The 16,015-nt window shown below is 43.4% G+C and overlaps 1 protein-coding gene across 5 annotated transcripts in view; it reads left to right on the top strand.

The window, feature by feature from the left end:
* The window catches only part of OSBPL8 (oxysterol binding protein like 8), a 2,810,514-nt gene that overhangs the window by 1,118,503 nt on the left and 1,675,996 nt on the right, over nucleotides 1-16,015 (top strand). Inside the window, exons 2-3 of one of the 5 annotated variants that reach the window (XM_069629379.1) lie at nucleotides 4,394-4,414; nucleotides 4,793-4,832. The exons of the other annotated variants lie outside the window; for them this stretch is intronic. Coding sequence (XP_069485480.1) covers nucleotides 4,394-4,414; nucleotides 4,793-4,832 — 61 coding nt within the window. The remainder of the gene's footprint in view (nucleotides 1-4,393; nucleotides 4,415-4,792; nucleotides 4,833-16,015) is intronic. 5 annotated transcript variants of the gene reach the window in all.

Raw genomic sequence — 16,015 nt, 5'->3', positions numbered from 1 at the left:
TGGCTCTGCCAACGCCTCTATTAATTCATTCAATAGCGTGACATGCTGCACTGGTGAGCCATCTGTTCGTCTGAACCCTCTTCTGCGCCAGCGTGATAGTCCTGAATGGACAGTGGTAGTTGCATATGCTGAATCTGAGTATATAGTCACTGTGCATCCTTTGGCTGTACGTAATGCTTCAATTAATGCCCTTAGTTCAGCCGCTTGTGTGGCGTAATGGGACGGGCGACGCTTTTGGACGATTGTTTCATAGCTATCTTCCTCCATTCGTACTACTGCCATCCCTACATGCTTCTCTCCTGTTTCTGGGTTTATTGATGCTGAACCATCTATGAAATATATTTCTCCTTCCTTCAGGGTGTTTTCACTCGTTTTGGGAATATCGTCACCCTCCCCCTCGTACGTTGCACAGTCGTGTTCCTGCATGTCCTCCATTGTACATGACTCTGTAATGAATGTTGCTGGGTTTACTGTTTTACACCTGACCACATGCACGTTGGGACTTGAAATTATCTCATATGTGGTTGCTCTCTGTGTTGATTTTGACCGCTCAAGAATAGCGAACAATGAATGCTCTGCATACAATGTTACTGAACATCCCATTACAATCGTGGCTTTTTTTTCAATGGCGAAGGCCACAGCTGCGATGGCCTATTCGCACGCGAAGTGGCCTTGCATCACTGCATCCAGTGTTCCGATGTAGTAGGCCAATGCTTTGTGGCCTAATGATGTTTTTCAGCACTGCCGTCATTAGTGTTACATTGCAGCGTGAGAACAAGAAAAATTCCCTCTCATAATTTGGGTTGGCGAGGACTGGAGCCTCAGCGATAAGGTCTTTCAATCTGAAATACTGAGCCATCATGTCACGTGTCCATTTTATTGGGGCTCTACTTTTTTGTGCTTCTTTTAATGCTTGCAATAATGGACGTGTGTATGCTGCATAATCAAGGATCCATGCTCGGCAATAGTTACATATGCCAAGAAATGTTTGCACGTCCTTCACTGTCTTTGGTATTATTATGTTACGTATAGCAGCTACCCTATCAGGGAGTATTCGTTTTCGATCTTTCAATATCAACTGTCCAAGGTATACAACTTCGGCAAGGCAATATTGTAGCTTCCCTTTATCAAGCTTGTATCCTTTGGTGGCTAACACGTTTAGCAGTGTTATAGAATCTTCTCTACACTTTTCTTCCGTCTTGCTACAGACGAGTAAATCGTCTACGTATTGTATAATGGTGCTCTCTACATCTATATTTCCAATGTCTTCACGTAGTGCCCTGTTAAAAATACTTGGGCTTTCGCAAAACCCCTATGGGAGTCTGCAATGTTCGTATTTTATTTCCCAGTGTGAATGCTGTGAGGTACTGCGATCCTGGGTCAAGTGGTATGGAGAAGAAGGCATTCTTCAAGTCAACCACAGTAAAACATGTAGATTCTTTGGGTATGCTGCACAGTATTGATGCCGGGTTAGGCACTAACGGGAACTCTTTTTGAATGACGTCATTAAGTGGGCAGAGATCTTGGATCATCCTCCACGCCCTTCCTTTTGCTTTTTTAATCGGGAAGATAAGCATCGAAAAAATTCCGTCCCCTGTCCAACCCTACTACTCTATCCCTACCATTAACAAAGTAGGTAGAAAAGGGGTTCAATTAACTTCATATCCATGTCACCAATAGTCTCTTGCGATAGTGTCTGATTTACCAAATATACCTAGACCAGGAGAATGACTCCCTTCTCCTTGTCCATTTGGAGTAGATCGGGGAATGTTCTTTGATTGTCCTTTGGACAAGTCTTTAGAAGTATATTTAATTCTTCTCCGGGATTTGTGAACAACAAAGTTAAGACTTTATCAACTCTTCTTATTGCGGTAGCTTTGTCAGAACTTTTTATATCTTGACTTTTGTGGAGGTTACTCCCTGACTGGTCTGGGTTCTTCTGGTATCTTTGACATATGCTGATTTCCCATTGAAACGGGAGAGTTCTCTCTCGAGGCACTCTTGAGATTTATGGTTTCTCATGTCACCGCTGGGATGAGGTAGGTTGCTCCCTAGGAATACTTGACTCTTTGTCAGGCTGGTCAATAATATCCTCTTCTTCTACTGAGGAAACCGTCTCTCCCACCTCCCCTTCCTCCTCACCTCTACTTTTCCACCGAATGCCGGCTTCTTTCTTCCTTTCGGTCCGGGTCTCTCCTTTTTTTTATTCAGGTAAGGGCGGCCGTGGAAGGACACCGCAGTGTCACCTTATAGGTAAACTGTGACAATCCTCCGCAGTAGCCAAATGCGGGGGAAAAAGCCAGAGGCACAAAAAAAACCAAAGGAGTCTCCACGGAGTAAACTGAAGTAGCAGGGATCCGGTAGGACTTTGTAGAATATTCCACGTGAGGAGACTGGTGATCAAGAAAGGCAGCGGGCAAGAAACTGGAGGATGGTGGATTCCACGTGAGTACCCCGCAGTATCAGTAGACAGCTGAATCGAGTGGCAACTTGAACAGAACTCAGAGCCGGTGGATGAGGAGCAGTCCGGGGACAGGCAAAGGTCAGGTTACCAAGGGAGAAACAGCGAAGAACAAAGGGAGGGAGCAGAGCAATCCAATGGCAGGCCAGGAGTCGGTGCACGGGAACTACAATAGCAGCGGGAGGAAGGGAAAGAAAATGGGAATGGAAAAACAAGCAAAGGAGGAAAAAGAGGGAAAGCAACGGGAGGAACGGAAGGATACAGGAAAATCGGGAGCAAAGGAAACGAGGAGGATGGGAGGAACAGAAGTAAGTGAGAGAAAAACGACCAGGAAGGGAAGGAGGGTGGGAAAAAACAGTGGAAACTATTAGGAAGAGCAGGGAGCGCAGGCAACAGCAGACGGCCAGAAACACAGGACGTTGCAACGTGCCCGAATGCCAGAAGTGGGGAAAGAAAACAACCGGCGTCGGGCGTGCAGCAACAGAACAACTAGACCTGCACACGGCGCTGTAAAGAACGTGATGGAAACATCAATGGTGGACGACGTTTCCATCGGTTCCAGAGCCGCCAACTCCCCCAAGTCGTGACACTCTTGAAACTCTGTGTATCACTACTGAGATGAGGGAGTTCACTCCATGGATCCTACCCCGCTTACCCACAACTCCTGTTACCTGTATCTTTATTGGGGAGTGTGGACGGTTTTTCCTGCGGTCTCGGGTCGCTAATGCCACTGTACTCGTTCAACACATCTTCCTGGTTTCTTCCCTCCGACTTTGTGCGGCTCTGCAGAACTGTTGCTGCAGTGTTCTCTGCATGTTTTATGGACCTTCCTCCTTCTGCAGCGTGCCAGGCTCACTCCGGCTTGCGTAGTTCCTTTCGGCCTCTGGATTAGAGGCTGACTGTCTCTCTGCACTTCGGGCAGCACGGGTTTGAATTTCCTGGGTCCTGCAGGATGAACACCAGCTTCCCTCACTGCTCTTCCTGCTCCCGAACGTCTCTAGTTCTGCCTCTGTCTGCGCAGCCCGCCCCAGAGTAGCGTCAAGATTGGTTATGTAATCCTTTTCCGTCATCTTCATGCCTCCTAGTGACCACCTCGCCTCAGTTCCCGAATATTCTCCTCTTTGGGTTTTTTGTATTTTCTTTGGTTCTTCTTCGTCTGTCCTATCTGACTTTATAGATGCCACAACGGAGACTTCACAATAACATACAGTAGGGGTTTTAGGTTGGGAGGAGGAATGAGCCAATAGGCCCCTGGTTTCTGGGGACGGGGTTTAGGGGGTTCTTGCATGGGACAGGAGTCCTTATCCCTATGAGGGGAGTCTCTCCCTATGAGGTCCCTATGAGGTCCTCCCACTTTTTACCTAGGTGGGCTATTTGGGTAGCAGCCTCCCCTCCCTAGCCTCATAGAGAAGGGCTCCCCTGTGGGGAGAAGTGACAAGATCCTGTGAATCGATACAGTGGACGTTGAGAAGTCACGCAGGAGGATATTGTGAAACCTCAAGTCATTTTCAGTTTCTGGTATAATTATCCTGGATAGCCTGCCATTGAGATTTGACTGAGATGACTTAAAAAGTTGTAAATTAGATTACATGGCTTAAGGTCCCTGGCACATTGTCGTCAGTTGGATTCTGAGGCATGGGCTGCAGCTGATATGCGACAGTAACTGCATACTTCTCTATAAGATTGTGCATCAGCACCAGGTCAAGGTGTTATCTTGTTTTTCTGTGTGCATTGTGAGACTTGTTTGTCAAGATAGTAGCATCTTACAGGTTGACTGTTTAATATCAAGTTCAGTCATTTGTTGACATTTTAAGCTGTTTATGCAAGATGTCTGAATTACCTTCATCATGAATTGATTTGACATCTAGCACTTGCCTCAGTGTTGTATCATTTCTTGCATTCATTGTGCAGTTTTTTCTCCTTTGCTCCCAGCTCCAACATTGCTGTGTCCAGGTATAGTGGTTACTCATCATTATGCTTTCTTTTCTCTAAATGCCTCTTTTATAGTGAAACAATTACCTCCCTACAAAACTAGTGATTTTATGTTTTTAATCCCAGTCTTGCCCTTTCTGCTTTGCTTAATTTAGCGTGTATGTAGTCATATACCAGTGGGCATTTCTTGCTTTTGCGCATGTTGCCTTTACCCTAAATGTCAAGTATTCATACAAAGTGTCTGTACAAACTATGAAAATAAGGCAGAGACCACATTTAGTAATTTACAGAGGGTTATGTCCATCTGAGAGGTATGTGAACCATTCGATGATCACCTGTTGCCAGCAAGCAATTTTAGCTTCCCCAACCAATTTTGTTTTGTTTTAAAAACCATTTCAGTCTTTGAATGATGTGGACTTTGCCCCTTGGAGAAAAGTTGGTGAGTAAAACTTAAATAACATCACACTTAGAGAGTAGTTTGGCTTTCACAAATAGCTATCTAGAGGCAACAATAGTCAATTGTGCTACAAATAGTTTACCAGTACAGTGAACCAAAGTCAAACAGTGCATATTACTGTTTTTATCATCTGTAATTGTTGACATTTTTTGTGTGTGTAGACTTTTTTTTACATCTTCTAAACATGTACTTTTTTAATTGAGTAGTATGCCTGTTCAGACTTTTTGATAGCCTCAAAGTGTTACCCCCATCTCATTCCTCTGCACAGGTAACTTATTTGCGTACTTTAGAGGAATCTTGCCTCCCATTGCGGACGTCTTGCCCCCTCTCCCATATTTCAGGAGCTCATAAATGCTTGCACGCAAATACTTAGTTTATGCCCAAATGTTCTGTTTTGCAGCTTATCTTCATTGATCTTGAAAGTCAATTGCATGGTGTTCAGTATCTTTCATTTCCACTTTCTTTGTAGTCTGTGTATACTTTCTGAGGGTCTATAATTATAACATGTATGCTGTGAGAGTCCCTTAATTGTTGCTGTTGTGACTGTTTTGTCTGTGAGATTATTTTGGTACAAACAATGAAGACAAATTATCTACTGTTTGTTTAAAATCAGGTTTTTTTTAAGCGATTGCTGGCAGCTTGCAAGGTGTGTTCCATAAACCTTCTACGAAAATGATAAAAATCATGTTGGTTTCACATTGCTCTAATTGTCAGTAATGCAGAAAACCTATCAGTTTGCACATTTCCACTGGTGAAGAAGCCACCTTAAGCCTACTCGGATCCTTGCAAAGCCACATATTTCTCCATCCAGCATCATAGTTTGTTTTTGTACCAGATCGTTAACTATCAGGACAGTTATTTAGTTTGCACTGTTACTTTTTTGGATGATTTCTTTTACTGTTTGTGGAATCTTTTTTCATTGTTCTGTTAAATAATTCTGTGTCACAACATGCCTATTCTTCGGTCACTTCTGTGTTTTCATTTAATATGTTTCTCTGGTTTCTCTCTCGCTCCCCATCCACTATACAAAAACAAATGTCCAAAAACAGACCCAGTTTTTATCCTACCCCAGACAACAAAGAGGTGAAAACATATTTTTAAAATCTCCTGAAAGTTTCTGACCCAAAACTATTCACTTGCATGTTTTGGGGCTCCTAGAAATGCCACAAATATGGTCTACCCACACTCGAGTACCGAGTACTACAACCCCTTTGTAGAAAAATCTCCCAACAACCTAAAATTTGGCAGACTTTCTCTAAAGTTAAATATGCTTTTTTCACTAGCTGGCTGTCCTATGATGCTTTGCTCTGGCAGCCCCTATTGTAGATCCAACAAATTGGAATTGTGTGCCTCCTCTGCAAAAGTGCAGTCTCCCTTTCTGTCCCCCGACTGGAAGTACTAATCATCACAACCTGAGAAGGAGAGCTATGTCTACAATGTTGCCTTTCAGATGAGCGGAAACCAGCACCCTGAGGCCTTTTGGCGAGCGGCAAAATATAAAACATTTCTAGATAGATAGTACTTACTGAGTCCTCAAAATCAGCAATGCCCATGAAATATTTACACTAATGCAATGTCAGTTATTGAGCTAAATGCAAAACCCCTTAAAATCAAAATTACAGTTGACAAAACGGATAAAGAAATGCCTGCTTTGAAACGACATGAAAATAGTTAATAGGGCCTACATGATCACCGTGAACTAAAGGCAGTAGTTGAGAAGGCAGGCTATTGCAGATTTTCATAGGAAGTGGTAGCTGTGATGAATCCTGTTAAATCCTCACCGAACCCCCGGTCGTGGTCTCCTCCTATGTGGCAAGGGAAAGGCAGTAGCCACCTGATCCTGACCCTGGGGCCGGTATTGTAAGCGAGGCATGGTATCACAAGTATGACAGTGACACAAAAGTTACAAGTTTCAAAACCTTTATTAGATTCTTGGGGTTTGGAAAAACTCCTACTTTGCCCTATAGCTATGACGAGAGTAGTCTCTACCATCAAATAATAAAGAAAGCACAGTCCTAGTCAGTCTTTGTCAAATTAAAATGGCCTTTACTAACAACCTAATGCCTACCGTATCTCTCACAGAACAAGTCTATAAAGGGGAATATGTATGCAAAGGAAAATCAGTGTTATAACATAAAGTCCTCCCCACAATGGACAGCACGGAGTAAGGCGGCCCCTGTAGACAGAATGAGACACTCTGGCTCAGGTTCTCAAAACAAAGGCAGTTCAAAACGTGGATCGAGGCCCGCCTGGCCATGCACGTTAAAGTCACTTTTTCCAGCATTCCAAAACTTCTTTCACAGTTCAACAAAAAGTTCACATATGTCTCCCTCAGCCTGGCTCGGACCTTGCAATCACAACACTTGCAGGGGTTCCCTTCCCCAAGCTTAATTCATATTTGTTAGGGGTTCCCTTCCCCTAATTTATTAAACTTCCGGTCTCCCTCAGTCAGGCTTTCTGATGTCGAAGCCTTTCAAATGTGCAAGGCTTTTACCATAGACCTCCGCAGGACCACTTCTACTTTCTCTTCAGCTCACACTTATGTTATTTGCACCAGTGTCTCTTGATCTTGGTAGTTCAGTACCACAAGCACAAATGTTCAAAGAAATCTTTCTCTTCAAGCATTCACCTTTTCACTTCCCCTTTTGCTTGGGTTAATCTGGACCATTACGCATTTCAAAGTTCATTCACTTTGCCGCTTTATAAGAAAACATTTCACATTTCGAGTGGGCTACTTACTTCGCCGGACGACTCTGCTACTCTGTATCACTGGCTTCACAGTTATCGGCCACTTAAAAGTTCATCACTGGTTCGATTTCTTTCGCGTCCTGTCAGCATGTGTGCAACCAGCACTTGTGAGATACACTGTTGCGGCTTGGATCTTTCCTTGACACAAACCGGCCTTTCATGTCTTTAACTAACTCAGCGGTTGTGCGCGTTCCTTTCTTGTCTCTGTGGCTTTGATTCACAAGTCAAGGTTAATACCACAAGCTGGGTCTCACCTCCCCAACTCTGTCTTTCTACCGGGAGGGTCACTGGCATCCTTGAAACACAATGAAGATTTCTTCTTGCCTGCGATTTGGCGTTCCCTGTGTCTCCTTCAGTTTCTGGGACACAACCTCCTGCAGGGATCTTCAGGGTTTCCCTACCCTTTGCTCTAGTCCCTCGATCTGTCGTCCTGCTCCAGTAGGTTTGCCTTCGCCCCAGAAATTCTGCTCCTTCTCGTGTTCCACCTTGCTCCTAGTGTGTCTCTACGTTACGCCTTTTATCCGTGTGGCAGAGCTAATGGGTGTCAGATGTATGTGATTAAAATCAAATGTCTGACTTTGCCTGACCCGATTAGCGGGACATGTCCAATGAGATATGTAAGTGTTAGCCTCTTTACTCTGTCGCCCTCTTCCGCGGCCTAGTGTTTGTGTAGAAAGGAAGTGCAGGGGGTGGGGGAGTTGGGACGTTGGAGGATCCTATAGAATAGGATGGGGCATGGATACGGGAAAAGGGGAATACTGCGTCTCACCATCGGTTGCCTCACCCCCACTTCCCAAAGACCCCTCACCCAGGTGATCCTCCCGCACTGGTCCATGCCTAGCGTCTGCATCCAAAGGCGATTGCCGTGCCCTGGCCACCTGAGAGAGATCCCCGGTGACTAGAAAGTGAGACACCCTTTGGTGTCTCACAGTATCATGTCGTTGGACCATATGGAAGGAGACATATCGGGGGGAAGGGAGGACTCCAGTAACAGGGACACATGATTTTCCCTGAAACACTGATAGCCACGTATAAAGAGGAGCCGATTGTTGTAATCCCTGATACAGGTAATGTTCACATAACCTCTCCTGATTCTGACAATTTATATCCCAACAAGTAACTAAAACCATATTGCCCTGAGAAGCCTAGAAAATATATGGTCTCTGAATCCCATAACCACTGGGGTATTGAGATGAAGAACAACAGATGGTCAATGAGGAAGAAATGTGACGTGCAGTCTAGTTGTCCAAAGCTAAATCCCATGTGCACGATTTAAACCAGAAGGTTGCCTACATCTGGAGGATCGAGAAAGAAGCAGGGAGAGAGGCTGCAATGAACGGGGAGCGGGAAGCGAGACCGGTGGCAGAGGCAGTCCAGAGGAGCAGGTAGCATTTGCCTGCAGCAGGTTGGCAGTATTCTGAACTGAGGAAGAGACCCTGGCGAGGAAAAGGCAAACAAAGCACAGCAGGGGCAAGGGATATGAAGTCCTACGAAGCCCTGCAAAGCCACGCAGGTTCAAACGGCGAAAGAAGCAAACACTGATTCAGGAACCAGAGGAGCCTCCGATCAGACTGGGAAGCCAGCCCCGCGATAGTCTATGGCAGTGGCAGCACGGTATACAAGTTGGTCGGCCTGAGAGGGAAAGGGCCCCCAGGACCCGTGGAAATCAATGGAGTATTTGAAAGACATTATTGAATATCAAACAAAGTAAATTGAAAGGCAACAATTGTACAATTTTCCTGACAATGAGATGTCAGTTGGGGTAAACTTAAAACCAGCATTGCCATAAGCCACAAGACATTGTGAGAAAGAGAGAGACAAGAGTTGTGCAGTTCCCCTGACATGAGATGTCAGTTGGAGGAAATCTGGAGAAGCATTGTCAAGAGCCAGGAGAGACTGAAAGAAAGGTTGACAGAGCTTGAACAACCCCTCATATGTGAGATGTCTGCATGGGAGAAATTGGTTGGTGCAAGTGAATCACAGAAGTCAACAAGTTGTGTTGTTGAACAAATAAGACGGTGTAATAACTAAAGTGGAAGGATGTTTACTGAAAGACTTGTTAAGAGTATAAGGTGACAATACTTTTTGGAATGATACTTGGCAGGAGAGTATACCAGGAGATCTGTGTAAGTCAAAAGGGAGATATTCCTGGCAGGAGAGTCAACCAGGATATCAAAGGATTTAGTTGAGATAAGTGACATGCTATGAAAGAGACATTTGCTTTTGGCATCCTAAGAAAAAACGTTCTGTTGGAAACATATGCGTCTTGTCATTTTGACAGCAATATTCTGTGGTTGAGACATTCTTGCTTCACTAATCCAAGGAAGACATTTTCTTTTTGTGAAAGACATTTTGATTAATTTGAATAGAACATTGTTGGAACAACATACATCCAGTCGGTATCCTGAATTGGTTCAGGGGAAGGGAGCCAACTCCTGAATATAAGGATTGCTTTGTTGGAATTACCTTTTTGAACTTTCACACTCTTATGTTAATTTGGAATCGGTGACATTTACCCTATGCATTCTTTGTGTATTTTAGTGAGGGTCTGATCTAGTTTGGGCACAAGGTCGGCTTGCTTTAGCTTTAGTTTTGTAGGTAGGGACATTCTCATTAGGATCGGGACAGATAGGCCTGTATCCTACCCTTTTGCTTGAAAAAAACATGGAGAATGTTAAGAACCCTACATCTTGGTTTCAGTCTCACATTTCTGCCCCTCACATAGCAAAGGTGTATTTTTTGTATTCATTACAGTATTCGTTAAGTGAGATTGCATCAGGAGCTAGCATAGCACTGTACAGTTAACAGTGAAGAACTTAAAATGAGTAGCAATTTCTCATGGAGCAGTTGTTGAGGTAAAAATCTGAAGAAAAATGCACTCCTGTCTTTACACTGGAGTCTTTACACTATTGTAACGCCATATTTTGTCGTTATCGGCATATGTCAATCAATTGACAGGCCTGACAACTCATCAAGACTTTCAGGTTGCCGGTTGCCATCTTCCATGTCGGAATGTTCTGTTAGTTATGCTTTCGTAATTTTCAGCATTCAAAAATGTTCCTTTTTTGAAAAATCGACAAATGGACCAGCAAAATGGGGGTGGGTTGGCAAGTAAGTGCCACTCAATACGGTTTTTATGCACTATGATAGAAATCCAAACAAAAAGATGAATGAAATCCAGGTATCTCCTTTGTAACAAGCTGTAATAAGTAACATTTACCTGAGGAAGTATGGATATTTCACTTCTAACAACTGTTGCAAGGTAATAATGAATGAATTGGGTGGGGGGGGGGCTCGAGATCCGCAATTCGCAAGAATGGGATATTAGGTTTGATAGAGACTATCTTATAGTGCATAGCAAAAAAGCCAGTAATTCACGTGCCCCAGGCCCTGACAGACTGATAAACTATATGCTAAAGCTAGCCCCAGAAGAATGGGCAGACTTTAGTGAAATTCTATTCAGAGAGATTATGAAACGGAAAAGGATACCAACATCATGGAAAACAGCGATATTGGTACCAATATATACAAAGGGGAATCAAGCAAACCCCAGGAACTATTGTCCGATAGCACTAATTGATGTGCTGGGTCAAATGTTTGCATCGATATTGTTAAACTGTTTTTAAAAATGCTAGGTGACTGTAAATTCATTGACACCAGACAAACCGGTTTTGTTAAAGGAGTGGATTGTAACTTTTTCTGATTAACCTTTTGAAAGTTAAAGCCATTAGGTCAAACACTGATATGTTTGACCTTTATAGCCCTACAGCAAGCATTTGACAGCATAGACTGGCACTTGCTGTGGGAAAAAATGAAAAAAATGTCTGGGTTATTTAATCCAGGTCATTAGATCCCTGTACTCCCAGACAGCCGTTAAAATAAGGCTGACTCAGTCAGGATTGCTATCGAAAGAGCTACAAACTAGCAGAGGTTTGAAGCAGGGATGCCCCTTAGCACCAACCCTACCTCTTCATTTGTGACCTAAAACTTGCTATGGAATCAGCGGCTTTCCCGCCAAAAATAAACGGTACCCAGATTGGATGGATGTTGTATGCAGACGACTTAGTTGTCCTCGCTCAGACACCACACCAACGCAGATTGAATGCCGTACAAGATTACGTGGATCGTTACGGGCTGAAGATCAAAGTTTCTAAAACCGAAATACTCATCCTACAGAACTTATGGGGAAAAAGAACAAAAAATCTCATTGGTAAATTAAATCTGAATGTATACCTCTTTTAGAATCCATCAAATACTTAGGAATGAAACTTACCTCCAGCATAAATGAAGGTCCCAGCATTACCGACTTAAATGAAAGCAAAACATTTGATTTCCAGGGAGTGTAGTTCTACCGGAAAGTTTCGAAATTTCCGTCTGAGACGGCTCTTAATGGTTTATAAACAAAAGGTTTTCCCTATTCTTTCTTATGAAGCCAAAACCACGGTATATATGCCGTGGGAGATGTGGGCTGTTTTGGAGGGCTCTTTTTGGAGGAAATTTCTTTGCCTCCCGAACTGCCTTTCAACTGCACCAATAAGGCATGGGTCTGCTTTCAGTTCATGAAATAGTAGTTTGGAACTCGTTGGCCTTATTTTGCAAAATAATCATGAATGAAAGCTCTCAAAATTTTGACATCTTGAAAATAGTTAACAACATCAAATAAGACTGGGCCCTGGAAATGTGGGTTGCAGGGTGTAGGACAATGCTAGACCAACTCAACACTACGGAATCGACCTTAATAAATAACCCTACCTCAGTTAAAAACAAATTACAGACTCAAGACTGGATTGAAACAATTTCAAAGAAGAACACAGGAAGCTTACTAAAACAAGTAAAAATGGAGGCTAAAGAGGTCAATGCGTTACCCAGGTACCTACAAACATTTCTTAGCCCCTACTATAGAGTTCATGAGATTTCGTATGAATGTGCACCACACAAAGGAGGTTCTTCTGTTTAGGAACCCGGAAATGTTCTCGCACGGAAGATGTAGATCGTGTGGTAAACAAACACTAAAACATGTAACGATTTCATGTGGGGTAAGATCAAAGTACTTGCTGGTTCATGAACAGAAAGGGTCATCAGTAAGTGAAGAGGATTGGTGAAATCTATTATGTGAGGGAGAAGATTTTAAGAGAACATTTGCCTTGATTTATTTATTCATTTGGATTTATAAAGTGCACAAATCGGCCCGAGGGCATTATGCCGCTGTTAGAGCATTACTTGCTTAGTTACACAGAAATTGACAGGAACACCTGTCTGGGGTTCTTAGTTACAGTAAACCATAGCCAGAGAGATGAACAAACAGTGTACAAAAAAAGTAAACTAGATAAGGACAAGCAGTGGGTGGAGATAGAAAATGTTCTCTTCCGTCCGGTCACGCTGGGGGAATGGCTTTGGGCCCCATTTAGAGCGATACTGAGCAGAGTTCATGCGCATAGGATCTTAGGTCCGCTGTGGAAATTGTGGAGGGTTCGGAAGGAAATGGAAGGGGTTACAAACTGGCCATCAACACTGAGCCATATATGGGCTCACCCTATACGGGACAACATACCAGAACATGAGAGTTTCCAAGAGTAGTTCGAAACAGGGTTGGAGAGAGTTGGCCAGGTATTAAAGAAGGATAAATTCATAGACATAGCAGACCTTGAAGTGGCCCTAGAGATAGGAAGCATCTCTTTCTTTAAGCATATACAACTGAAGGGAGTGCTAACGGTCGAGGGATGGAACAGAGAACTCCAGAGGGAGTTGACACACACAGAAAAGGTGTTAGATGCAGCAAGTGGTACTAGGGGTCTCATCTCAAAATTATACCAATCGCTACTGGAACCCAGAGAGGAAGATGTGGCCGCTCTCAAATTGAGATGGGGTAGGGATCTGGGGAAGGAAATTGATTCAGAACACTGGAAGAAGCTATGCCTCAATGCCCACCGTACGTCAGTGGCTTGTCCATACAAATTGCACAGACTCAAGTTTTTATATAGAGGGCAATGGGACCCGGCTAGGCTGGGGAAAATGTTCCCAGGGTGGACGCCCACTGCTGGCGGAAATGTGACCAAATTGCCGATTACTGATACATGTGGTGGGGTTGTGAGAAGGTGCAGCAATTTTGGAAGTAAGTGCTAGGGTGGATAAAGAGCCTAGAGGGAATAGAAAGAAGAATGGACCCTGTATTGGTCTTATTCGGGATGGAAACAACTGAGGAGGAATGGGTAAAGCTCCCACATTTACACCCTTTCCTTTTACTAGCAGCAAGGGCTTGCCTAGCAGGGGGATGGAAAAGAACGTGTCTCCCCACTGAGTCGGAATGGGCAGTTAAGACGTTGGACAAGTACAGGATGGAGGAACTGACCAGGAAAATACATAATCAAGTCCTGACTAGAGCTATGGAATGGGCAGCCTTCCTGCCAAAATATGATCCGGAAACTCGATAGGAGTTCGATGTGGAGGAAGGACAGTGTGTGAGAGGGTACTGAAGGGAGGAGCAGCCCTGATACCCCCCCTCCCCCCCCCGCCCTCCCTCGGATGGCATGGAGCAGGCACTGTAGAGGAGTGAAATAGTGGACTAGGAGGGGTGGCAATGCCAAATATAACGAACGTGCCCCCACAGAGACCCATATAGCATGGTATGCTCTCACAAGGATAAGGACCCAAGTACCAGAGCGATTAATGATGCAAATGCCCTGGAGACATTAGAAGACAGTTGGTGTTAGTGGGGTGGGGGGGTTTGCACAGTTTGTTGGGGAAGGGGTGAAAACGCAGAACACTAGTTTGGTGCTTTATAATGTGGTCATGATTGCAAGATATCTGCATTGAATTGTAATTGCGTATGCACCAATAAAATTGAATTTGAAAAAAAGAAAGTAAACTAGACAAAAAGGTGAAAGGGCATTTTCAGATTACATTGTGGTTGTAGGGAGGGCGTTTCAATACTTAGGCACGAGGATCGTTTAGCAGGCACCTCCTGCTCCATGATCCTCGCGATATCAAGGGCATTTTAAAGATTCTTTATAACAAGGAGAAATGATTATGAAGTGGTGATGGAATATGAACTATTTGGTGTCTCCCCCTCATAATAACCAAGAGTATTGACATTTTCGGTTGAACTGTACATGAATTGAATTGTATTTGTGATAAATCTTGTTCCTTTCTCTGTACTTGTGGAGTGTTGGACAAAATGTAATATGTTAATCATATGGTAAAAGATTTTTTGTGAAACTACATAACAAAATAAAATATAATACATTTCCTTTGTAATGCAAAACAGTAGTATTACTCCTAGTAAAGTGGACAGTGATAACAAATAAGGGCATACAATATTCAGTGTTGGTAGAATCTCAAAGTGTCAGCAGTCTGAGGCATGGTTGTGTGCCCATCTCACTTTTCCATACTAATAGGTGATGTTGAGATTGTTGATGCCAGCTCGCCATTTTGCATCCTGGCATGGGTGTACATTCAATGGATAAAGTTGCCAATTTCCAGATAATGGGTGCTAATGTTCGTTCCTCCCTGGAGAGGGAGGGGCGAATCAACTCGGTTTTTGAAAGTTCGAGACATCATCATGGTGGACTGAAATCCTCAACATGGTTGTCATATGTGGCTTTTGTTTAGTTCAACACTCACTCTCTATTGGGTAACTGTAAACGTGGCACATACATGAATTAAAAGATCTCACGAGTTTTAACTAAGATTGCTACACAATATAAAAGAGTGACATGTTCTGAAACAGAAGATCATATTATGCCTTATGTTAACTAATGCGTTTCTGTGACATTAATAATGTGGGGCTTACATAATGTGTTTAGCTAAAGTTCTTTACATTGCCATTTCTGTTTCAGACATTGCTATCCAAATGTAATTAATTTGTTGCATTCTCAAAGGTGAAAGGCTGTTAGACTGCCTGGCTCCTTCGCATGTGTTCTAATTCTAGTCACGGAAGGATAGCTCAGGGGCAACACGCTCGCCTTGTCAGTAAGATGCCGCAGAGCAACACAGGTACGATCCACGGGTCCGCGCTTAGAAACCTATGGGTATTAATCGCGTTATAAATTACCTATTACATTACATTCCCCTAAACATTTGATCACCAATTGTGCACTAAAGCCAACGGAACCATATCACCCTAAGTGCTTCTCACTCAATTCTTTGGATCCACCTTTGACACTGGACAGGTGCCACTCTTTATATTTCAGGAGTGAAAGCACCTACTTGGTGTAAGAGTAATTATCTCTTTATTCCTTCAGAGTGGAGTAAAGGTACTTATGTGGTACCGTGTCCAAGCCCTAACATGAAATTAATTCCATTCACTTAACATTCTGTTGCAGATCAGAAACCCCAATATGCTAGAGTTTGTTTAACAAACTGTGTTTCAGGAGTCAGTTTGGAATTAAAGAGCACTTATTCCGAAAAGGTCCCTGGTT

The sequence above is a fragment of the Ambystoma mexicanum genome, chromosome 12 (genome assembly GCF_040938575.1).
Source record: "Ambystoma mexicanum isolate Mex_15411 chromosome 12, UKY_AmexF1_1, whole genome shotgun sequence".
NCBI lineage: Eukaryota > Metazoa > Chordata > Amphibia > Caudata > Ambystomatidae > Ambystoma > Ambystoma mexicanum.
This window is presented reverse-complemented; position numbering and strand designations above follow the sequence as displayed.